The 24,449-nt window shown below is 46.2% G+C and overlaps 2 protein-coding genes across 2 annotated transcripts in view; one reads left to right on the top strand and one right to left on the bottom strand.

The window, feature by feature from the left end:
• The window catches only part of Fbxo10 (F-box protein 10), a 47,006-nt gene extending 43,603 nt beyond the window's left edge, over positions 1–3,403 (top strand). Inside the window, exon 11 of the mRNA XM_042696487.1 lies at positions 1,722–3,403. Within this exon, the coding sequence (XP_042552421.1) occupies positions 1,722–1,896 (175 nt within the window). The 3' untranslated portion in view covers positions 1,897–3,403. The remainder of the gene's footprint in view (positions 1–1,721) is intronic.
• On the bottom strand, positions 1,998–23,128 carry Polr1e (RNA polymerase I subunit E). Its single transcript, XM_042696498.1, has 13 exons — positions 22,972–23,128; positions 22,329–22,432; positions 21,178–21,254; positions 19,634–19,719; positions 16,671–16,729; positions 15,845–15,989; positions 13,466–13,573; positions 12,768–12,864; positions 9,294–9,427; positions 8,190–8,271; positions 7,251–7,382; positions 6,104–6,263; positions 1,998–2,059 (listed from the first exon to the last, which is right to left on the bottom strand). Exons 1-12 carry the CDS (start codon positions 23,045–23,047, stop codon positions 6,104–6,106), a joined length of 1,260 nt encoding a protein of 419 aa, XP_042552432.1. The 5' UTR covers positions 23,048–23,128; the 3' UTR covers positions 1,998–2,059.
• Between the last annotated feature and the right edge of the window lie 1,321 nt (positions 23,129–24,449).

The raw sequence follows: 24,449 nt of genomic DNA, 5'->3' as shown, positions 1-24,449 counted from the left end.
GAAGCTTAAGGACAGTGCCCAGGCCCTGAGTTCAAGTCCCAAGACTGGTGCGTGTGTGTGTGTGTGTGTGTGCGCACACACACACACAATTTAATCAGAGAATCATCTTTTTAACGTCTCAAAAAAGTGATAGTCATAATACAGTGATCCCTCACCTATGACGAGAGTTATATTCCAAAGACTGCTACGATAGGTGAAAATCTGAGAAGTAGCAGCCTTAGTCATCCCTCACTCATAGTTCACTTATTGGGGGGGGTTCTCTACAATGTAGCTCCCGAGATAGGTGAGGCGTCACTATTTATGTATTTTTTCAAAAACCCATGATACTGTGAAGCTGTAATAAGTGAACCACGATATAGCAGGGGACAACTGTAAATCAAAATGTGCAGTGACGTGTACTTGAAATAACAAAGGTTTGAGTCAAGGTTCTGTTGTTTTGTTTCAGTATCTGTAGAATGAGGAGACTGGACTCAGAAGGAAGCAATTTAAACTATTAACTCCATTTATCAGGATTCTAAGCATAAGTACCAGTAGGAACAACTCAATTTAACTGAGCTGAAATGAAACATGCTTTCATGAACAGTGGCCTCACATATTCAGCCTTTTGATTGGTCACTTGGGGATACCCGGGGCTGTGGTCAAAGGTTGTATTTGGCACCTCCTCCCCACTGACCTCCCCTACTCAGGTCTGGTCCTTACCCTCTACCTGCAGTACCAGCAGAGCTGTTTTAACTGTTTTCATTGGTCAGTGCCTTGCTCTACTGCTGTAAAGTAGTGACTATTACTGTCATGTCTCATCTGCAGTATTGTTAAGAGTCTGTTCCCTGATGGATCTCCCTGCCCTTGCTGCCCCTAATCCTGCCAAGCTGACCTTCCTAAAAGAGAGCTCCAGGGCCATTCCATTCAAAAGCAAATATCTTTGCTGGCTCCCCATTCTTTGTCTTTTTCTAGTGGTATGAGAATTAGACCACAGAGCCTTATACTTGCTATGCAAGTGTTCTACCACTTGAGCCACATACCAGTCCTGGATCCCATTTTCTAGTAATGATTGTCACACTGTATTTACATACTCATGTAGATAGGTTTAGACATACCTCATATAGGTATGTTCTATTATTCCTTAAGTTATTTGTAGTATTCTCCTGGTATACCATTTACATTATGAACTGTACTCAAAATAGGAATCTTAAAATATTAAAAAACTAAATGGAACTGGGTGCTAGTAGCCTGTGCCTGTTATCCTAGCTCTGCAGGAGGCTGAGATCTGAGGATCAGTTTAAAGCCAGCCTGGGCAGGACAGTCCAGGAGACTCTTATCTCCCATTAACTACCAAGAAGCTGAAAGTGGAGCTGTCTCAAGTGATAAGAACACTAGCCTTGAGCAAAAAAGATCAGGAACAGCTCCCAGGTAGTCCCTAGCACTGGAGAGCGCGATAGACAGACACATCCACACACACACACCAACTAAAGGGAAATTCTAAATTTCCTTCTATTGTTGAGTAGTTTTTATGTATAGAGGAGGGCAGTTTATCCATTCATCAACTGGGCATTTAGGTAGTTTCTAAGTTTCTCACACCCCAGCTCTCTGGGCTGTCACGACCCTGGGAGACAAAGCCACCTAGATTGGAACTCTAGGACCCAGTGAGTATAAGGCAAAGATGATTGCGGGGAACTCAGGTGCTCTTGATCTCCAATTTTACAGCCTCCTCCTTGCACCCACAGGTCTGATACATGGCGCCTGGTGAACCCCCCAGCACGGCCTCATCTTGAAAACTCTCTCAGGGGCCCTTCTGCAGCCCACGGTGGGCAGAAGGTGGCGGCCATGGCAACCAGGATCACAGCCCGTGTGGAAGGTGGATACCACAGCAACCGTAGCATCTTCTGCACCATCCTGTAGGGTTGGAGACCCAACAAAGGCCCTCAGACTGGAAGTAGTGCCTGAGAAGACTTGTAGGCCCTCCCCTCTTAATCACCGCCACCTCCCCCCCCTGGAAAAGCAGGCCAACGTATCTCTAGACCCTTCAGATCGACCAGCCTCAGCAGGAATGAACTTGGAAGCACTTTCCAAGGAGAAAAAGGAACGGAAGTTAGAGGTTTCTCATCACGCAGCATTTAGAGATTATGAAGAGTTGGGAAAGCACCCTGAAGCTTTTATTGAGGTCAGGATTCTTCAGTTACAGGAAACCTTGCTTTATACACACCAAACCAGGGAAACACAGGTGGACTTCAGATTCTGGACCCAACCCTCTTTGGTTCCCTCCCGGGGTTGCACAGCCTCTTAACTGCCTCTGGAAGCCATGGCTGCATTTGGCTCACTGAACGATATAGACTTGGACATAGCTTTGTGAGCGGAAGAGGAGCCCCTCTTAAAAGGCTGCCCAGGGATGACATGGGAACGTGCTACAAACTGGCAGGTGACAAGATGGCTTTCTTCAGGTATGTAGACAGGTGCTAGCTTGGAAATGCAAGAAGCTCGGGACATTAGCTCCATGTTTGCCACAGGGTCCCCTGTGAGCACACACAGCGGCTGTCCCTCCTGGCTCGTTTGTCCAGATGAAGGTGCCTGGGTCTTCAGCTGTCCACATCCTTATGGGTGACCACCTGCCTTTACTCACCCCATCATGTTGCCTATTCTGTGCCTTGGCTCAGCTTACCCTATCCTGGCATGCCCTTCCCTGCCATCTCCTGGTGTGCAGGCGATAGCTCAGACACTGCCATCTCTACCTGGTTCTCCCCCTTGCTCCCAAGGGCCATGTCTCCTCCTCTGAACCTCAGCAGCCCTTCCTCTGTTCCCTCAGGGCACTGAGCACTTTCTGCCTTGTTTCAAAACTATTTGGGTCCATACCCAGCCCCACCCACTTGTCTGTGAACTCTGAAGGTAGGGCCATATCTGACTGTGTCCCTAAGTCCCAGGCCAGAGCTGAGTTAAGGTTAGTGGCCTGAGTGAGGCACCCAGCTCCCAAAGGACTTTACTAACCTGTACTGTGAATGTTCCAGAAGCAGGTGGGCTTGGACCCTACTGCCTAAGGGGGCTGGATGCAGGGCCAGCTCTGCCTCAATCATCTCCCTCCTGCTCAGCCTTTAATGCAGGGCCTTCCTCAGCCTGTTGGGGTCACTGTCCTATCCTGGTCCTGATGGCTTCCCAGGCTGGTTCTGCCAGGCCCTCGGTGCTGCTGTGTTGGGTGGGTGGGAGCGCAGGAACCAGGAACACTGGCTTCTCCCTGAAGACTCTGGACACGAGCACTGGTCCCTCCATCCCCAGCACTGTCCTTTGCACTTGGTGGCCCCAATGTGAGTCGCTGTATAAAATGCTGCCTTTGTTATTTTGTAAAAAATGACTTTTCTGTGAACCAGGTACTTATGAACATCTCAATAACCAAAATAAAGTTCTATATTCTTTATTTTTAAAAAAAGGTACTTTTAATGGGTGTCTTTTTTTTGGTCTGGGCATTTCCTGATCAGATGCAGGGGCCTGGCTACTGTCTCCTCTGTAAGGGACGGGAAAATCCCAGGGGCCTCTTGTCAAGCCCTGGCTCTAATTCATGATATGGGTTACATCTCTCAGAGGCTGTGTCTGTCACTCTAGTCCTCCCTGTCTCATCTCTGTGACGACCAGCAGTAACAGTTCCTCCTCAGCGTATCTATACATCTTCCCAACTAGTTACTCAGTGGCTTATAGCTTTTGCTAATCTATAGTGTCTTGGAGAAGCTAGTAGTTAATACCATTTGTTTTTGGTGTGTGTGGGGGGTATGTTTACTTTGTTGGGTTTTGTTTTTTCTACAATGCTGCAGATCAGACCCAGCTTTCATGAGCACTCTACATAAGCCACATTCCCGTCAGTAAGCTGTCTCTGAAGAAATCTTCATAGAAAATTGGTTTAGCTCTCTGCAGCCTGCTCCTGAGCCGAGGACGCTTGCCTTCCTTTGACCCTTTCATCTGGGCAAGAGTCTTTTGGGAGCTATTCCAAATTTCTTATATATCTTCCACATCATGTCTGGAGTTATATTTTCCACTATGTATCTATTTTTTTTTCCACTACTAGAATTTAAAATGACCTTGTACTTACTTGAACTGCTTGCTCAGCTGGTGTTCTACCATTTGAGCCATGTCTCCAATTTAGCTTTTTACTGGTTGTTTTGTTTTTTCTGCCCAGGTTAGCTTTGAACCATAATCCTCCAAATCTCCAGAATTAGGACTACTGCTTATTACCAAGCTACCAGCACCCAGCAAAAGTACTTTTTTTTTGGTTGTGGGGCTTGAACTTGGAGCTTGGGCTCTGTCTCTGAGCTCTTTCACTCAAGGCTAGCATTCTACTTTGAGCCACAGTGCCACTTTCCATTTTCTGGTGGTTAACTGGAGATTAGAGTCTCATGAACTTTCTTGCCTGGGCTTGCTTTGAACTGCAATCCTTAGATCTCAGCCTCCTGAGTAGCTAGGATTATAGGCATAAGCCACCAATGCCTGGCTTCTGTGATGTTTTGAACCAAGATTTGCTGCCAGGATACATATGCATTAAACCCTTAGCTCACAGAATCAATCAGGAACAAGCCATTATTCACAGCTGCCTTCAGGAATGAGACATTTCATTGTCAAGACATTCTGGCAAGGCTTGTATCCAAATAGCAGGTAAAGACACTGGGTAAGATCAATGTTTTCCACACTATATTCATCTCTGGTCCTCTCCACTAGGCTGATCTCTACCCTTTTCTGTGGCCTCAGCCAGATAGAAAAACTGGGATGATCACTGCCTGATCTAGCACCACTTCATTACAGCAAACTAGAACATTGGCTATTTGGCAACGCCAGTTAAATGGCAGTCCACAGCTCCTTGTAAAGCTGGAAGCTACCTTGCTATGATAAACCTTCATCTGTTAGGTTTCATTTAGATATCAGCTTGGGGGACCTTTTGCCTTGAGTTCCCCAGACCCCATCTTTCAAATCTCCACACATGAGCCAATGTGAGAACTGCCATTCACAATTGTGTCAATACCAAAGGAGGGAGATAAAGTCCAATCTGAACATCACTTTATACTTCTGCATACGGAGGTGTGTCTGGAGTGCTGACATCTGGCTTGATATCCATGTCAAAGCTAGGCTTTTTTTTTTCTTTTTGAGACAGTCTTATTATACATCTCAGGCTGGTCTCAAACTTATGATTCTCCTGCCTTAACTCTTCCACACATCAGGATTACAGGCACCCATCACCATGCCTGTCCTTTTTCCCCTTTAAAAATTTAAGTGGAGCCAGGCGCTGATGGCTCATGCCTGTAATCCTAGCTACTCAGGAGGCTGAGATCTGAGGATGGTGGTTCAAAGCCAGCCCGGGCAGGAAAGTCCGTGAGACTCTTATCTCCAATAAACCACTAGAAAACCGGAAGTGGCGCTGTGGCTCAAGTGGTAGAGTGCTCACCTTGAGCTGAAGAGCTGAGGGACAGCGCCCAGGCTCAGAGTTCAAGCCCCATGACCGACAAAAAAAAAAAAAATGTAAGTGGAATGGGAGCAATGCATGGTGATACATATCTGTAATCTAGCTACTATAATCTCACCAGGGGAGGACTAAGGTTTGAGACTGGCTTAGACAAAAAACAAGACACTATGTCAAACAAACAAGCTGGGTATAGTATTTTACAAACCCAGCTACGTGGTAAGTACACACAGGGGAACCACAGTCCGCGGCCACCCCTCAGCAAAAAGCATGAGACTCTATCTTAACAAAAAAGGGCTGGAGGCTAGTTCAAATAGTACAGTGCTTGCAAGGAGCACGAAACACTGCATTAGAACCCCAGTACTAAAAAAAATATAAAAATAGAAGGAGCCCAGTGCCAGTGGCTCATGCCTGTAATCCTAGCTATTCAGGAAGCCGAGTGAGATTTGAGGATTCAAAGCAAGCCAGCCCAAGCAAGAACGTCTGTGAGACTCATCTCCAATTAACCACCAAAATGCCAGAAGTGTGGTGGAGGCTGAAGTGGTAGAGTGCTAGCCTTGAATAAAAAGCTCAGGAAGAGCACTTAGGCCCTGAGTCCTCAGCACCAGCACAAAATAAAAATCGAAATGAGCTAAGCGGCTATAAGGTGGTCAAATGCTTCACCCAGAAAGTACACATCTAGATAACTTTCTTCCTCTTTGACTGGTGTTCCAAAAAATAGGCTGGAGGCAGTGGGATGGACAGAGTACCCAGTCTATGCTGCTCCTCCATGCTGTCTGCCAGAGGTAACTTGCTTTTGGAGATCTTCAGCCTCATGGCTTTTGCTATCTCAATCATCCTAAGGAAAAAACAAACAGAACGAACGTAGAGAGGGACTCCTCAGTGTGCTGTAGCTTGGCAGGAGGGCCACACATTTGTGCTCCAGGTTATGAAAACAGAATCCCGGAAGTGGCCAGCCAGAGCAAAGCCTCTGCAAAGGGACATACAAGATGGCCCTGTGCACCCCCCTCCCCTAGGGCATTCAACAATTCCATTTAAATGCGCTGATGTTGGGAAATATCCATGCAGTGACAGAAACCAGGTTCTCGAGATTTCTAGTAGTAACTATCTTTACCATCTATAACCATATGATAAAAACAACAAGGATTCAGTCATTGCTAGAGTATGACTGGCTGGTGGCTGTTCACTTGGATTTTCCACCTCACTGTCAGTCCCTGGAACAGTCCCACTGAGAACAGTGGGAGTGCACACAGAAGTGTTATCCTGGCTCTTTTGGAACACAATCTATGACTTTGGGTGTCAGATGCCCCTCAGTTACCCTCTGAATTTCCCCCTGACAGGTCACCTCTCCAGCTCTTCTCATCCCATCGGTGAAGTTCAAATGTGTCCTTGACAATCAGTTCTACCCTGCCTTGAACACCTCAAGTCCCTTCTCTCTGAGAGAGCTCTGCTGGCTTAAACCAAAGGTAGGCTCACTTGCACTCCTAGGTATACTTCGAGAACCACAGAGAATCTCCTTCCACAGTGACAATTCAGAGATCAGGAGGGTCTCAGTTATTCAAGAACAGAATACTCTACAAAGGCTGATTGAAGCCTGACTCTCCTGTGTTTGTGAGACTTGGGAAGGACATTACTTTTTGGAACAGAGAAATAAATGAGATGAGTGACTAGTGCTGTGCCATAAAGACACTTAAAATGTCTAGCCACTCATTCATTCATACATACATAGCAAATTGTCATTTGTCTCAAGTTTTTCCCATATGACCCCACCGCACTATTCCCAGTCCCTACCAGTGGTGCCAACAATACACTCTGCTGTGCTCACCTTTTCTTGTTGAGCCTTAAGTCCCTCTGTAACACTGTCAGGTCAATCTGGAAGTTGTTTATGTGCAAGGCAAGAATGATAACATATGCGGTGATCTTCGCCTTCATGGAATTTGAGATTAAATTCTGTAAACTGCAAAACCAGGCAGGGGCAATACAAAGAAAATTATGTTACAAAAGCAAAATAGGACCATGCAAAATAAGCCTGCTTCCACTGTGTTTAACATCTTCCCAAGCAACATGTCCTGTTTTCCTTCTATGGCCTGAGTCACAAGGAAGTCAAGCTAGGAAGTGGCACTGTGACTCAAGTGGTAGAGCACTAGCTTTGAGCACAAAGAGGCTCACGGAGAATGCCCAGACCCTGAGTTCAAGCCCCATAACTGACACGCACACAAAAAAAAGTCAAGCCAGCATTTCCCCACAGTGGGAGGGAGAAAGCTGTGTCCACTTTCCCTAGGTGATGTTGTAATGTCACACTGGTGAGTTTGTGTCTGTCTGCTCAGCAGAGGTAGAAGAAACAAGTCAGCCCAAACTCAGCTGCTGCTGCTTTCAAGTACACCCAGAAGCAGGAAACAAATGGCTACAAGGAAGGACCAGGGATGATTTGAGGGTCTTCCCCAAGTCACCACACTGGCACGCCCTTCCCCGCACACTGCCTTTCTATAGAGCACTAGTTCTGTGGGGCATCAAGAATGGCCCCTCAGAAGTATAGGAAGTGAAGTAAGTACCAGGCTTCCCTGACCTGAAGAGAAAGTGAGCTTTTCAAAGGGGACAGTAGACTAGACAGCAGAAGGCCACTAAATAGTGATCCCTACACTGCATCTCTGTGGGTGTGGAACTGAACCTGAGCCCAGCCCTCACTTGCTTTCTTTCTCCTTCACAGGCAACCCCCTCCCCCCCCCCCAACCCTTCCCCCACCCCTCCTAACAAAGCTCCTGACCTGCCATTGTTATAAGACAAGCAGGTGAACTGCTTTAGCAGTTTGGAGGAGATGATGTGGGGAATTCCAGGTCCCAGGAAACCTAGAATACAAATTACATTTGATTACTTTCTCAAAAGTCATCAGGTCCCGCCGGGCGCTGGTGGCTCATGCCTACAATCCTAGCTACTTAGGAGGCTGAGATCTGAGGATCATGGTTCAAAGCCAGCCCGGGCAGGAAAGTCTGTGAGACTCTTATCTCCAATAAACCACTCGAAAACTGGAAGTGGCGCTGTGGCTCAAGCAGTAGAGCGCTCGCCTTGAGCTGAAGAGCACAGGGATAGTACCCAAGCCCAGAGTTCAAGCCCCATGACAGACAAAAAAAAACAAAGAAAAAAAAAAGTCATCAGGTCCCTACCTCATCCATGAGCAGAGAGAAGCCAATGGCCGTAATGACCAGAACCATGTGGTTAGACAGGTGAGGGCTCAAGATTCAGAAGAACACTTTAAAAAATGCAAACATGGTCAAGGCTTTGGTGGCTCATGACTGTAATCCTAGCTATTCAGGAGACTAGACATCTCATGATCACAGGTCAAAGCTAGCCTGGACCAAAAAGTCTGAGAGATTCATTCTTCTTCTATTAATCAGCAAAAAGCCAGAGGTGGAATTGTGGCTCAAGTAATAGAGTGCCAGCCCTGAGTGAAAATGTCAACTAAGAACACAAGACCATGAGTTCAAACCCCAGTACAGGCACCAAAAGGTAAGTAAATAAAAATAAAACACCAAATAGGCCCAGGCAGGAAAGTCTGTGAGACTCTTATCTCAACCACCAGAAAACCAGAAGTGGTGCTGTGGCTCAAGAAGTAGAGCTCTATCCTTGAATGAAAAAGACAAGTGAAAAAGCTCAAGGCCCTGAGATCAAGCCTCAGTACCAGCACAAAAGGGGGGGGGGGGGGGGGGGAGGTGCAGAGGGGAGCCAGGCAGACCCAGAAGAGGAATCTGGCAAATCCCCCAGCACAGCTGCTGCACAGCAAGACTTGGACACATATATCCCACTTTCTTCCCTTTTAAGAACTAGAGACAAATAAGGAGGAAACAACCTAAACAGAACATCTTGGGCTTACTTTTCCGCTTTATTACTTTCTGAGTTCGAAACTTGAGGAGGGTATCTAGGAACCATATGCATCGGGCCTGGCGATCTCGGCTCTCTTCATTTGCTGGCAAAGCCTTCAGCGCTTCTATGACAAAGGTGCAGTGGCTGAGAGGAAAAAGAGTAAGTGTCAGGGTACGTGGGCTCACACTCCTCCAATGAGAACAGAGGCATCCCACCCCATACACATGTCAGCTGATGAAGGGCCACCCACACAACAGTCCTTACAACACTAGGGCCACAGTTCAGTGTGGGGGCTGTAGAGGGCCAGATAGTATTTAGGCTCCATAGGCCATACAGTCCCTGCTACAATGACTCAATTCTGTGTTGCAGTGCAAAAGCAGCCACACACATATTACTTACATGCACAAACAAGGCTATGCTTAAATAAAATTTGACTTAAAAACTTTGGTCACAGGCAGCAGGCCAGACTTAGCACGTGAGCTCATTTACTGACCTCTGCAGTAGAGGAAAACAGTCTCTAAAAGTCAGACTATGTGGATTTGAATCCCCTCTCTGCCACTTAATGGTTAGGACAACCTCCTTTACAACTCTATACCCTGGTTTCATCTATAAATTGGGGCCAGTAAGCATTTTTTACAGGCTCACACCTGTAATCCTAGCTACACAGGAGGCTAAGATCTGCAGGATGAAAGTTCAAAGCCAGCCCAAGGCAGAAAAGTCCTAGATTTCATCTCCAATTAACTACCAAAAAACTGGAAGTGGAGCTATGGCTCAAGTGAGAGAGTGCCAGCAAACAGACTGAGTAATCTCAAAGCCCTGAGTTCAAACTCTAGGATTAGTCCTCCTTCTCCCCCCACAAAAAAAGATACTGAAAGATTGAAAGTAAAGCATCTGGAATAGTGCAAGTGAGGGCACAGAGTGACAGCTCAGTCTGTGTTGGCTATTACTATTTTTTTGTGTGTTGGACTAGTGCTAAAACTCAGGGCCTCAGCATTGTCCCTTAGCTTTTTTGCTCAAGGATGGCACTCTACCATTTAAGCCACAGGTCCACTTCTGCTAGTTGCTAGTTAACTAGAAATAAGACCTTTGGCTTTGAATGGAGATCCTCAGGTCTCAGCTTCCTGAGCAGCTAGGTTTACAGGTGTGAGCCACCAGTGCTTGGTGATATATATTTATTTTATATCACTGTGGGGCTTGAACTCTGTCCCTGTGCTTTTCAGCTCAAGGTGAGTGTTCTACCGCTTGAGCCACAGCGCAACTTCCGGTTTTGTTCTATTGGTTTATTGGAGATAAGAGTCTCTTGGACTTTCCTGCCCAGGCTAGCTTTGAAGCACGATCCTCAGATCTCAGCCTCTGAGTAGCTAGGATTACAGGTGTGAGCCACCGACACTCAGTTTGGTGTTATTATATATACTGTTCTCTACCATCAGGTCCTGGACTCAAGAGATAAAATGTCTCTGCAAGATTATCTTATAGGCTGGGTATGCAGCTTAGTGGTATAGTGCTTGCCTAGCATGCAAGAGGCCCTTGCGATTAACCCCTAGCCACACAAGAAAAAAAAATCTGTTAATGAGCTCATTTTACAGGCAGGAAAACTGAGGCCCCGATGGGGAACAGTACACAGTACACCAGGGCAGAGCTTGAGGACTCAGTTCTGAGATGCCCAACCCAGAGCTCATTCCTGTACTTTAACCTAAGTCAACAGCTACACTAAACAAGGCCCAGCTGTGAACTCCATTTTATAGCAGAAAGAAGGAAAGGGGGGAGAGGAGGATGAAGGGAAGGGGGGGAGGGGAGGGGAGATAGAAGGAGCAAGGGTGAGAGAGAGAGAAGAAAGGAAGAAAGGATGGAAGGAAGGAAGGAAGGAAGGTTGTTTTTTTTTTTTGTTTTGTTTTTTGGTCAATTGTGGGGCTTGAACTCTGGGCCTGGGGGCTGTCTCTCAGCTCTTCAGCTCAAGGCTAGCGTTCTACCACTTGAGCCCCATCGCCACTTCTGCTTTTCTGCTTAGGTGGTGCTGAGGAATCGAACCCAGGGCCTCATGCATGCAAGGCAAGCACTCTACCATTGAGCCACCTTCCCAGCCCAGAAAGATTTTATTTTTAGAAAGATTTTGTTAAGACTTTAGATATCACTGATCAGTAACTTTCAAGACAAAAACTGAGGCGCCCATCTAGGGTTGATCATTTTTTATCCCAAATGGACTTACTAAAAACAAAAGCAAAAACAAAATTCAGAAGCAAAAAAGAAAAAGCCCATCATCATTTGAGTTTTAGAGGGTTTAGTGGCAAAAAAATAATTAGAGTTGGGAGCTGGTGGCTCACGCCTGTAATCCTAGATACTCAGGAGGCTAAGATTTGAGAATTCAAATTGTGGTTCAAAGCTAGCCTGGCCTGGAAAATCTGTGAGACTCTAATCTCCAATGAACTACTCAAGAAAAGCAGGAAGTAGTGCTATGGCTCAAGTAGTAGAGCACTAGCCTTGAGCAAAAGCAGCTCAGGGGCAGGGCCCAGGCCCAGAGTGGGGGTGGGAGGGGTAAATGAGGGCAGAAGGGAATCATCTGTGATTTTGTATGTGTGTGTTTGTATACTCACATGCACCAGTTTTTTTTTTTTTTTCCTCAAGGATAGTGCTCTATTGCCTGAGTCAAAGCTCCACTTCCAGCTTTTTGGTGATTAATTGGATCTCATGACCTTCCTGCCTGGGCTGACTTTGAACTGTGATCCTTACTCAGATCTCAGCTTTCTGAGTAGCTAGGATTATAGACATGAGCCACTGGTGTTCAGCTCTGAATTTTTTTTTTTTTTTTTGGGGTCCGGTCATGGGGCCTGAACTCTGGGCCTGAGCACTGTCCCTCAGCTCTTCAGCTCAAGGCTAGTGCCCTACCACTGGAGCCACAGCGCCACTTCCGGCTTTTTTCGCTTTGCTTATGTGGTGCTGAGGAATCTAACCCAGGGCCTCAGACATGCAAGGCAAGCGCTCTACCAATGAGCCACCTTCCCAGCCCCTCTGAATTTCTTAAAATACACAAATTACCTGAAAAGCTTGCCTAGCACACTGCTACAGAGAAGCAATCCCTGTGTCTGGCAGTCTTCCCAGGCCAGCATTCGGGCACTGCTGGTGAGCATCAGCATGGACAGGACACTGAGGTCAAGAGCTAACTCTGGTCCCAGCTCAACTACAGGACCTTTCTACCCTCTGCCCAGTTACAGGTTCCATGAACCCAGCCAACTCCCTCCCTTAAATCCACCCACAGCTCCTGAAAGTCCAGGGTCAAGAAAATACTGGCTTCTTCATTTTTAAGGGCTGAACAGAAGGCTAGGGTTGTAACTCAAGTGGCAGAGTACCTCCCTAACAAGCAGGAGGCCCTGAGTTCAAACCTTACTGCCTACCACCCAAGGTCCTACTTCACATTTGACTCCTATTTTCCAGCCTCCCTTCCCAGTGGCAGTCAGTGGCAGGTAGCCATCTGCTGAAATAGGAGTACCTGTTGTCTTCAATCATCTTCAGGATTTCCTCTGATGTGACTTTCCTGAAAGTTTCTGACGGGATCTTGAGAGCTTCATATTCCGCAGGGGACAGAACTAGTTGCAGGTCAAGAACATAATTCAAGCACAATGGAAATATCCAGCTAGCCAAACCTCACCTTGCGGTGGCCTTGTGGCAGACAGGAGAGCTAAGGCTCGCAGAGGAGAGGGAGCACAGTTCAGCAAGACAGAGCTCTGAGGCCCTAAGCCCCTAATAATTTTAGATCCTAGCCCAAAGCTCATTGCCTACCTAAACTGTTTTGCCTCTCCTTCCTTATCAGAGCCGCTGCTGGCATTTTCTATCCAACCAGACCTGTTAGGCATAAAGCTCTATGCTCCAATTCTTCAGCCTCCCCTAGACCTTGGGGCACTGGCTATGTCAGAAGTCTTATTTGATAATTTGTGGAGAGTGACCCTTCCAAGGCTAAGACACCCTCACTGGGCACATGGCTATGCACTGGCTTTGAATGCTAGGGGCATGTCCCTCAGCTGGTGAAGAGGTCTTGTTCACCCGCCTCCTGGCAACAGCCCCAAAAGGCTTACAAATTTCTATGATGGCCACAGGACACAGACCCCTCCCCCCCTTCACAGAGTCTGGCGGTGCTAACGATCACACCACAGCTTATGAATGAAGGCAGATTTTTCTGCACAAGGATACTGTCTTCAAATTTATACACGTCTTCAGGCTTGGTTGCATCCTCATGGCAGGGAGGAAGGTACACAGAGGTATCTTGTAAGTCATCCTGAATGGCATCACTAACAAGAGCTTCCGATAAAGAGAAGACTGTGTCAGTGTCATGGTGTGTTGTATCTGGTTTCCCAACATTCTTTGCAACCAAGGCAGTTAGATCACACATGGTTCAGAACCCCCTCAAGATTGAATACTTCTGCCAAGGGGACCTAAACTGCTAGTCAGGCCGACTGTTCTAAGACTACTAGGCACAGAAGGTAGGAGCATGCTTCTCCTTGGGAGCTTGCGATAAGAGTTGGGAGAGAGAGAGAGACGTGCTGATGATATTTACAGTATAACATCAGACAAGTTAAAAGTGAAAGATAGGGAACTGGGAAGTTGGCTCAGTGATAGAGTGCTTGCCTTGCATGCATGAGGCCCTGGATTTGATTCCTCAGCAACACATAAGCAGAAAAAGCTGGAAGTGGCACTGTGGCTCAAGTGGTAGAGCGCTAGCCTTGAGCTGAAGAGCTGAGGGACAGCGCCCAGGCCCAGAGTTCAGGCCCCACGACGCACCGAAAAAAAAGAAATAGTGAGAGATAGTCACTCAGTGATTGCCTAATATGTATGCAGCCCTGGGTTTGATCCCTAGCACCACAAAAAAAAAAAAAAAAAAATCAAGAGAGAGATGTTCAAAATAGCCTTTAAAGGTTTAACTTACAAGAGCCTTTGCACATATTCTGAGTCTTAAAAACACAAAAAAACTAGGGGCTGGGAAGGTGGCTCAGTGGTAGAGCGCTTGCCTTGCATGCCTGAGGCCTGGGTTTGATTCCTCAGCACTACATAAGCAAAAGAAAAAAGCCAGAAGTGGCGCTGTGGCTCAAGTGGTAGAGCGCTAGCCTTAGCTGAAGAGCTGAGGGACAGCGCCCAGGCCCAGAGTTCAGGCCCCATGACCAGACCCCCCCCCCCCCCAAAAAAAAAAGAAACACAACAAAACTATAATATTTTCTATAAGAAGAGCCAGGTAATAAGTATGAATATACACAGGATTGGAGAAGAAAAAAGGAAAGTTCCAATGTTGATTGGTGATATAGCTCAATTAATTTTCTTTTGGGGAGAGGAGGTGGAAGAGTGCTGAAGATCCAACCCAGGGCCTTGTGCAGTATAGGTGAGCACTCTACCAATCAGTTACATCCATAGCCTTTATCTATCTTTTAGTCCCTAAGAGTAAACTCAACAAAGAGTTTTAAATTTTCTTAGGCATGAAGTATGTGTTTGGCTTCATGTGATGGCACATACCAACAACACTAGTACTCAGCGAGGCTGAGGCAAGAGGATGGAGTCTAAGGCTAGGCTGGGTTACATAATGACACCTTGTCTCAAGAAGAAAAATGTCTAAACAAATAGGAAGACATATCTCTATGTTCCCAGAGAGAAACACACAACATTGTAAAGATACAGGTTCTCCCCAAACTAATCCCAAGTTTTCCCCCCTGTACTAAGGTTTGAATTCAGAGCCTTGTACTCTGGCTCAGATTGCTTGCCTGGCCCTGTACCACTTAAGCTACACCTCCAGCCCACTGTTAGCTGATTAATTAAAGATGGGGTATCACGAACTTTTTCTACTTAGGCCAGCTTCGAACCTTGATCCTCCAGATCTCAGCTAGTAGTACAGATAGGAGCCACCAGCACCTTACTTTTAATAGATTTTTGAGAGAAATTGGATAAACTAATTATTCACATAATTATTCTGTACCCATCCACCCCCCACAAAACTATCAAAGTATTAAAAGACCCAACAGGAATAATATAGTAATCAGAAATGGAAAGATTTCCTTAAAATTTCTAGAATTCCATTCTTAATAGATGAACTTTTCCTAATGGTTTTATAATATGTTTGATTTAAAGCACATTTAAACAACACAATTAAGTACTCAAGCTGCTGAGAACCAAGAAAATATCTACCAGCCCCAAAAGTGAAGTGCCACCTCTGGGGGCTCACTCAGGTCCATTACTATCAGGGCAATCTTTTCTGACCAAAGCCTCTTTGGACTGAGAGACACGTGAGGCCTTCTGTGACCTGTGACTGTAACCCTGCACTGAGAACAGGTTTGTACATATCTGTTCCCATGCCTGTCTCCCCATCTTGATGATAAAGCCACTGATGGCAGGACCCTATTGGATATTTCTTATGCTTCTGCGAGAAGGTCTTAAACTCCTGGGCTCAACTGATCCTCCTGCCTCGGGCAGTTACAGGCAGCTATAACTCCCATCATTTCCAACTGTGAAATAGGAAAAAAAAAATCTCAAGGGAAGACAAAGCTGTTTTTCCTAGGCACATTCTTACCCCAAGTTCCAGCTGCTTACCATCCACACCCTTTGTATCAATGATGTTCTCTGCAGCTTTAGCTACTGCACGATTCAAAGATTCACTACCAACTTTGTTCATTCTCCTAGAGTTTAGAGATCGCTTCTGTTTGGTGGTTCCAAAGGCTTCAATGCAAGAATCCATCTGTGTAAGGCACAAACCTGGTTACAGTCACTGAGGCCATCACCTCTCCTGTCCATCAGACACGGCACGCAAGTCTACCTCATAGCACAGGTGATGGCAGTAACAGATTTGATGAACTTACTTTATAGACAGTATCAACAACTTTTCCAGCAGTAAAGGAGAAGAACTGACTACAATTAGGGTTAGTAAATCTGTGGCACATAACTTACCATCCTGTGCCTATACCTGTACTCTTCCCATCCTATACTTGAAACAGATTATTGCCAATAGATACTGGCTTTCCCTCGGAGCCAGAACACCCTCACACCCCTCTCTACCATGGTGCCTGAGGCAGCAATGAATGAAGAGTTAACCAATTTGTCATCCTGGGGTGAGATGACCATTGTGAAGAACCTTCTACATACAGTATAGTTTGTTTTAATATGCAAGCTTCCAGACAAAACCAGTATTTCCTGAAATTTGGACCAAATCCTAAAAACCAGTAGACTACATCTCCAGCAGCCAAGAGGATAGGTTCCAGACACTGACACACAGCTGCGTTTGGCTGCCCAGGAGCACCAGGGCTGCTCTCTGCCCTCTCCAGAGACCCCTGCAAGTCGGCACTGTCCACGGTCACACACTTAAGCCAGAACAGCTAGGGAGACCTGGGTTCAACACACATCTTAATTCTGTCACACTCACCTTTTCTCTGAAACTTCTGGTCTGACTCTCCAGAGCTGGTACACTCTCAAATGATTCATCTATAGAAACACAGAACACAAAAACAAAGAGAAAAAAATAGCAAAAGTTTGTAAAGCCTACATTTTTTTTCTTTTTTTGAAATGGGGGTCTCACTGTTGTCCAGGCCAGTTTTGAAGACCTGGGCTCAACTAATCCTCTTGCCTCTACCTCTTAAGTAGCTGGGACTATGCCCAGCTCTGTAAGGTCTGTAAATGTTATTAACAGTGCTTAACATTCCATCTGTTTTAACAGCTAGTCTAAGAAAAACCAATTTCTTTATTCCAGGACTTCCCTGAGCCTAAGGTAAGTAAATATACACTCTGAATTTACCAAGGCATTATCTACTCCCCAGAAGGAAGCAGACTGGGCTTTCCTGACTGGGCTAACTTCAAACTTGATTCTCAAGTCTTGGTCTCCTAAGGTTTACAGGTGTGTCACCAGTGTCCAGCTTCTCTGTTGTTTCTGTATATAAATATATGAAACCCACTTCCTACATTTCAAAGCAGAGAATTATTAACTTTGAGCCTACACACCCCTTGGAAATTTACAGTTGGGCATCAAGACTCAAGAGCTCTCTAAATATACATGTAAAGTCTCTCTCTCTTTTTTGCCAGTCCTGGGGCTTGAACTTGGGGTCTGGAAGCTGTCTTCTTGTGTTCAAGGCTAGTGCTCTACCACTTGAGCCACAGTGCCACATCTAGCTTTTTCTAAATAGTTTATTGGAGATAAGAGTAAGTCCTGGGGCTGGGAAGGTGGCTCAGTGGTAGAGCGCTTGCCTTGCATGCTCGAGGCCCTGGGTTCGATTCCTCAGCACCACATAAGCAAAAAGAAAAAAGCCGGAAGTGGCGCTGTGGCTCAAGTGGTAGAGCGCTAGCCTTGAGCTGAATCGCTGAGGGACAGCGCACAGGCCCAGAGTTCAGGCCCCACGACCGGATCCAAAAAAATTAAAAATAAATAAATAAAAAATAAACAAAACAAAAAAAGAGTAAGTCCCATGGACCTTCCTGCCTGGACTGGCTTTAAACCATGATCCTCAGATCTCAGCCTCCTGAGCAGTTAGGATTACAGGTGTGAGTCACTGGTACCTGGCTTAAAAAAAAAATTTTTTTTTTTTTTTGGGGGGGGGGCCTTCACTGGGCTTGAACTCTAGGCCTGAGCACTATCCCTGAGCTTCTTTTGCTTAAGGCTAGTGCTCTACCACTTGAGCCACAGCAATACTTCCAGCTATTTTGAGTAGCTTATTGGAGCTAAGAGTTTCACAGACTTTCATATGTGGGCTGGCTTCAAACCACAAACCTCAGATTTCCTGAGTAGCTAGTATACAGCCATAAGCCACTGGCACACAGCTTTAATATTTATTTTTATATGACATGTATACTGTTTTCTTTTTGTTGTTTTTGGTTGGTTGTGGGGCTTGAACTCTGGGCTTGGGCACTGTCCTTGTGCTCTATCTCTTGAGCCACAGCACCACTTCCAGTTTTCTAGTGGTTTATTGGAGATAAGAGTCTCACAGACTTTCCTGCTAGGGTTGGCTTTGAACTGTGATCCTCAGATCTCAGCCTCCTGAGTAGCTAGGATTACAGGATTGAGCCACCAGCGCCCAGCTATGTATACTGTTTTGGTGAAGTATGTCCAAGCTTTGATCAGATTCTCAAAAAGTATGGAAATCACTGCTTAGAGAGAATGAAGTCTGAACTGATGTCTCTAAACGTACAAAGCAGATTCGCAGCAATCATCGTGAACTTTCCTCCTCTCACATCCTACCTGCTAAGGTTCTCAATGGCTGAGGGCATCATTAAGGGTTTGAGTTTAGAGATTTAGAAAACAGGAGCCCCTTGAATATGACCCTCACACTTAAACCATTTTTAGAAGATTTCTAGTCCTCAGCATTTTAGGATAACAAAACAAAAACAATATAACCTTTTCCAATGGATTAGAGAAAATATAGATCCTTCCCCAAATTAGACACAACTTCTCACCAACCATTTCTTTAACCTAGGAGAGATTCTAAAACTTCTACCAATAAAACAGTTAAAGATTAAGGAAGGCTGCCGGGCCATCAGTGGCTCATGCCTGTAATCCTAGCTGCTCAGGAGGCTGAGATCTAAGGATTGCGGTTCAAAGCCAGCCTAGGCAATAAAGACTGTGAGACTCTTATCTCCAATAAACCACCAGAAAACCTGAAGTGGCACTGTGGTTCAAGTGGTAGAGCCCTAGCCTTGAGCTGAAGAACTGAGGGACAGTGCTCAGGCTCAGAGTTCAAGCCCCATGACTGACAATAAATAAATAAATAAAATTAAGGAAGGCTTTTGAGGGCAGATATATGGTGGCTCAGAGATGGAGATTGGGAGGATTGTGGTTTGGGATTACATTTCCACATATAAACTGGGCACAGTAGAAAACCACTGTGAAAGGTGTAAATAGGATCTCCAGTTCAGTCTAAGCAAAACTGCAGGAACTTATTCAACAAATAATTAAAGCAGAAAGGGATGGGGAATGGCTCAAGTGGTAGAGACCCTGCCTAACCAGTGCAAGGTCCTAAGTTCAAACTGCAGCAGCTCCCCTTCCCCCACAAAAAAAGGCCTTTGATGGAAAAGAATTTATGAAACATGCCCTCTAACATTCTGCACAGATCACTGCTCAACTTGCTGGAAAGGCTGGTTTCTGATCCCACATCTACAAACACTGTGAGGACAGGATCTGTTTCAATCTTGCTTACTTTTCATTCACAGCCCCTAGCGCTTGGTGCCAGGACATAGAAGAGCATCAATAAATGCTTGCTGAATTTAAAAAGTCTAAAATTTAAAAAAAAAAAAACTTGCCAAAAGATAATACTCACAAAATGTGTTTTAGAAATCAAAAACTCAGGTGAACTTATCCAGCATCCCAAACTATGCAATATGACTGTGAGTCTTCGAACATACCTTCAAAAAGCGGCTGCATGTTGAACAACTCAGCATCATAGACTTCCATTTGGCCAGAGGTCTTATTCAAAATTCCCACAAAGTGTCTAAATAAAAAAATTTTTAAAAAGGAATAATTCCACAAGAGATTATTGAAAACATATTGTTTTCACATCTTCTTTTTTCCTGTTTACCTTCTTTCTGCCCCAATACACCTGAAGAATGCATCAACTTGTTTGTAAATAACAATAACTCTCTTAATCAGTTCTCTGCCTGTCTACATTTTATCAGTCCCAGAGTTACACACTGTTCAGAATGTACAGTCTTCATGGTCAGAGGAAACCAGGTCAGTGAAGAGTAGAGCTGCCCTAAGTGGTAATTATCAGTGACACTGCTAGATACAAACTTTAGAATCCTCTTCCCTAACCTAGAACCTTTGATGCTACCAACTCCTTTTCTTTCTTTCTGTTTTTTTTTGTTTTTTGTTTTGTTTTTGTCGGTCATGGGGCTCGAACTCTGGGCTTGGGTACTGTCCTTGCGCTCTTCAGCTCAAGGCGAGCTCTTCAGCTCAAGGCGAGCTCTTCAGCTCAAGGCGAGCGCTCTACTGCTTGAGCCACAGCGCCAGTTCCGGTTTTCAAGTGGTTTATTGGAGATAAGAGTCTCATGGACTTTCCTGCCCCGGCTAGCTAGCTTTGAACCACGATGCTCAGACCTCAGCCTCCTGAGTAGCTAGGATTACAGAGGTGAGCCACTGGCTCCTGGCTCCAACTCCTTTTCTTATAGCTGGTGCCAAGGCAAACTTTAAGAAAGCTTTAACCAATTAGATTGTATATTTCAAATTAGTGGAGAAAGTTGTTTTTGGGAATAAGCTATAAATAAATAATGGAGGCTGGGTGCTGGTAGCTCACGCCTATAATCCTAGCTGCTCAGGAGGCTGAGATGTGAGGATCACCATTCAAAGCCAGCCAGGGCAGAAAAGTCCCTGTGAGACTCTTATCTCTAATAAACAACTCAAAAAAGCTGGAAGCAGGCTGGGAAGTGGCTCAGTGGTAGAGTGCTTGCCTTGCATGCATGAGACCCTGGGTTCGATTCCTTAGCACCACATAAGCAGAAAAAGCCAGAAGTGGCACTGTGGCTCAAGTGATAGAGTGCTAGCCTTGAGCTAAAGAGCTAAGGGACAATGCCCAGGCTGAGTTCAGGCCCCACGACCAACAACAATAACAAAAAAAGCTGGAAGTGGCGCTGTAACTAAAGTGATAGAGGATTAGCCTTGAACACAAAAGCTCAAGGACAGTGCCCAGATTCTGAGTTCAAGCCCTAGGACTGGCAAAAGTAAAAAAACAAATGAATAATGTTACAAATAAATGAGGTCATGAGAAAATTCAGTAAGTAAAACTTTCTAGGCACGTTCACAAGCTGGTCAAAAAGCCTCTGTGTCTAGAAACACAGGGACTTGGTAAACCTCCCTAGACTTCTCCAACTGCCCCTAACTGAAAACAGTTATGTCAATGCCTCCATTATTACCCCTCCCATCACTCTTTTCATGGCCCTTCCCCTACCATTACCTGCACAGAGTGTTGCATTTGAGGGCTCCTGTCCCAAAATTGTTTCCAACGTAGGAAAGTCTATCTGTTTCAGCTGCCTAAAATGCAGAGGGAGGACAATGCCATTTACAACCAATGTTGAAAAGTACTCCTTTGTCCATCTGCAGAAGCTTTAGGACCACAGTGGATTAGCACTAGACAGTCTCAGGGAGGTATCTCTGGGGAAAGGCAAGAGAATCTGTGAAAGGGAAGTCCTACAGAGTGATCACTTCTAACTGGCATGCAAAGTTCTTGGGGGATAGGGGTGGGGAAGGCTGCACCACAGGACTGGATAGAGGCCTTGCATTCTCAGCACTTACAGGTATGCAACAAAGAAACTCTGCAGGCAATATTCTTGGCTCAAAGTCCAAGCCCTTCTTGATCTCACCCATGGCTGCTCTTCATACATCCACAGGACCAGTGAAAATGACAGACTCACTGCCCAACCACAGCTGAGCTTACATTTTCCCTTATATTTGTCCTTACTATCTTTACTTAAAACATCAAACCTCATTTCTTAAACCCTGTCCCATCCTTCAGGGCTCAGCTCCAATGTATCTTCTCCTAGGCAGGTTTTCTGGCAACCAGAGATTTTCCTTCCAACTGAGCTCATTTGCTGCTGCACTCTTATCTCCTAGGACCCTGGGCTTTGTGTATTGTATGAGTGTCACTTGCAGCCAGTATGCACCTCTCAAAAGCAAGAGTTCTCAAATCCATGAAAATCCACTCCAGTGCTACTGGAATCTAGTGGCTAGAGACCAAAACTGCTACTAAACATCCTAGATTGCACAGGCCTGCCATCTACAGTAATGAGTTATCCAACTAAAAACATCAATAGTGTCCAGGCTAATAAACCCCACTCTACAGTAGAAGTTCCCAGAGCCAGGCCAGGTCTCATTTGTTCCTCTAGCAGCCTCCTGCAGAGGTATACAGTGGTTCTTCAATAAATGCATGGTGAAAAATGAATGAGAAAGTCATCACTACACCAGGAATCCTGAACCACAAAGAGGCCTATCCCCACATTCCAAACTGCTGCTCTTCAAAGTCCCTTTAAGCTACTCACGTTCTCCCACATCTATCCACACCCAGGGGCCTAAGGAGTGAGGGCAACCTGTAAGTGCAATAGCACTTACCAGAATCCGCTGATTCTTCTTTCTGGGGTTTTCGGAATCGTTGTTGTTGTACAAGGTAAAGCGCATGTTGCCTGGGTTCTGCAGCTTCCCATTGGAGAACCGGACTGGAAGAGTGCGGCCGGACAGTGAAATGAGAGAGGATGAAGCCAGAGAGCACAGGGGGTAACTTGACTATCATTGCTTAGGCTGGAAAGGTAAGGAGCTCGGGTCCTGACGTCTAGTTCCGTTGGGAAGACAGGGTGGGGGTTGGAGGGATTCGGGGGAAGAGCTGGTCTAAACAAATGAAGAGATCTGGTCTAGGTCTAAGGAGGCAGAGGAAATCTGCTTAGTGGGAAGAGAGAAATGGGCAGGTGGGGGAGACCTGGGCCCAGCTTGGAGGAGGGGATGAGGGGATGGCTGGGATGTCCTTGGGCAGCTGGGAGGTAGCGACAGAAAGACGGCGAGATGACCGGGGGAGGGGGGGGGGGGAGGGCCCACCTCAGGCTGGGACTGAAGGGTGAGGGTGGCATGGGGGGTGGAGGGGTCCTGGCCTAGATTGGGCCGCAGAAGGCAGCTGTCCCCGGGCGGGAGAAATGCCGAGGTGCCCAGCAGATCAAGAGGAAAAGGGTTTCGGGGAACTCTGCACCCGCTCCGCAATCTTTACCCAGTACAGCTTTACGTCTCGCTTCGGGCTCTCCACAGTACTGCCACCTCGCAGTTGGCAACACCTCCGCCGTCATCTCACCGGTCCGGCCGCCAAGCTGGGAGAGAGGAGGGAAGACTCCAGAGCCTTGGCTGGCACGCGAGAACCCGGCGAGAACTACCGGCCGGAAGTGACAAGGCCTCCCCACCACCACCCCGGCCCCGCCCAGGACACGTGAAGCGCAGGCCCCGCCCCCTACGCGCGAAGGCACGCTTTCCACGCCCACTTCCCCGCCCACCTGCTCAGTTCGGCCGGTGAGGGCTCCGCCCACACGTCGCCACACCCCCTCCTCGACCCGCCCCCCGCGAGGCGCATCACCTGATTGGCCCAGCGCTTAGCCTTGGCCCCCAGTGTAGAAACAAGCTCTAAGTTTGGTGTGGTCGTGTTTAGCCCATTTTAAATGGAGCATCATCTTTCAGTATTCACAAGTTCTGAAAAAAGCAAAGTCAAAATTTAGAATCCTCTGCCAGGAACTCCTCGAAGTCCAAGAGAAGGTGGCAGCTGGAGATCCGCTTCTCCGCAGAGTTCTACTTCCAGGCTTTGTCTGGACCCGTGCACAGTTCTTGGTTGTGCACGCATCTGTGGTCTAGTCAACGTTGGGAAGATGGACCACTGGGAGAGGCTTGCCAAGCATGATCAGGGACTTCTGAAGTGGGCTACAAGGAAGAAATCCTAGATGATGGACTCAGCAATTCTTTTTCTTCATGGGGAGTTATCAGAGTGAGGGAGCGCAAAGCAAGGGTCTGTGAGTATGGATGCAAGCCGGAGCCCAGTTAGCCAAGATTCATCTCCGTTCTCCAAGTTGCTGCTTTTCAAGACTCCATCCTTCAATCTCAATACCCAGCAGGCTGAGTATCTGAGGATCGCAGTTCAAAGCCAGCTGGGGAAGGAAAGTCCGTGAGACTCTTATCTCCAATAAACCACCAGAAAACCGGAGGTGGCGCTGTGGCTCAAGTGATAGAGCGCTAGCCTTGAGCTGAATTGTTGAGGGACAGTGCCCAAGCCCAGAGTTCAAGCCCTATGAACAAAATACCACCAACAACGAAACTACAACCATTAGAATATTGAAATTAACATTGATAGACTACTTGCCTAGCATGTGCAAGTTCCTGAGTTTGATCTCCAGCACGAAGGGGGCGGGGAGATTGTGTGTTGAATTTAGCTGTCATAATACTTTGATTGGAAAGCTACCTTGTTTGGCTCCAACTAGTGGCTTTTACTGAAATGTTTAGAAAAGGAAAAGGGCTTGTCTAATTACATATTATTTGCTTCTCACATTGATATTTCCCTCCCTAAACTTACTTGAGATTAACAGTAGTTTTAGAATTAAACTACAGACATGGAAACAACAGCATCAATATTACCTGAGAAGTTATGTGGTATCTCCAGACCTATCAAATTGGGGTTCTTAGTGATTTAGGTGAACTTGGACCTTGAGA

This window comes from Dipodomys spectabilis, unplaced genomic scaffold, assembly GCF_019054845.1.
Source record: "Dipodomys spectabilis isolate Male_0828 unplaced genomic scaffold, ASM1905484v1 ptg000006l, whole genome shotgun sequence".
Classification (NCBI taxonomy): Eukaryota; Metazoa; Chordata; class Mammalia; order Rodentia; family Heteromyidae; genus Dipodomys; species Dipodomys spectabilis.
The sequence above is the reverse complement of the archived record's forward strand: the minus strand, read 5'-3'. Positions and strand labels throughout refer to the sequence as shown.

Excerpts from the sequence above, each read along its gene's own strand:
- Polr1e (XM_042696498.1), bottom strand. The coding sequence starts at position 23,047 with ATGACGGCGGAGGTGTTGCCAACTGCGAGGTGGCAGTACTGTGGAGAG. Across the intron at positions 13,574-15,844 it reads TGATACAAAGGGTGTGGATG|CTCTTGTTAGTGATGCCATT; the intron begins GTAAGCAGCTGG and ends CTTTATCGGAAG. Across the intron at positions 8,272-9,293 it reads GAAAGTAATAAAGCGGAAAA|GTTTCCTGGGACCTGGAATT; the intron begins GTAAGCCCAAGA and ends TTTGTATTCTAG.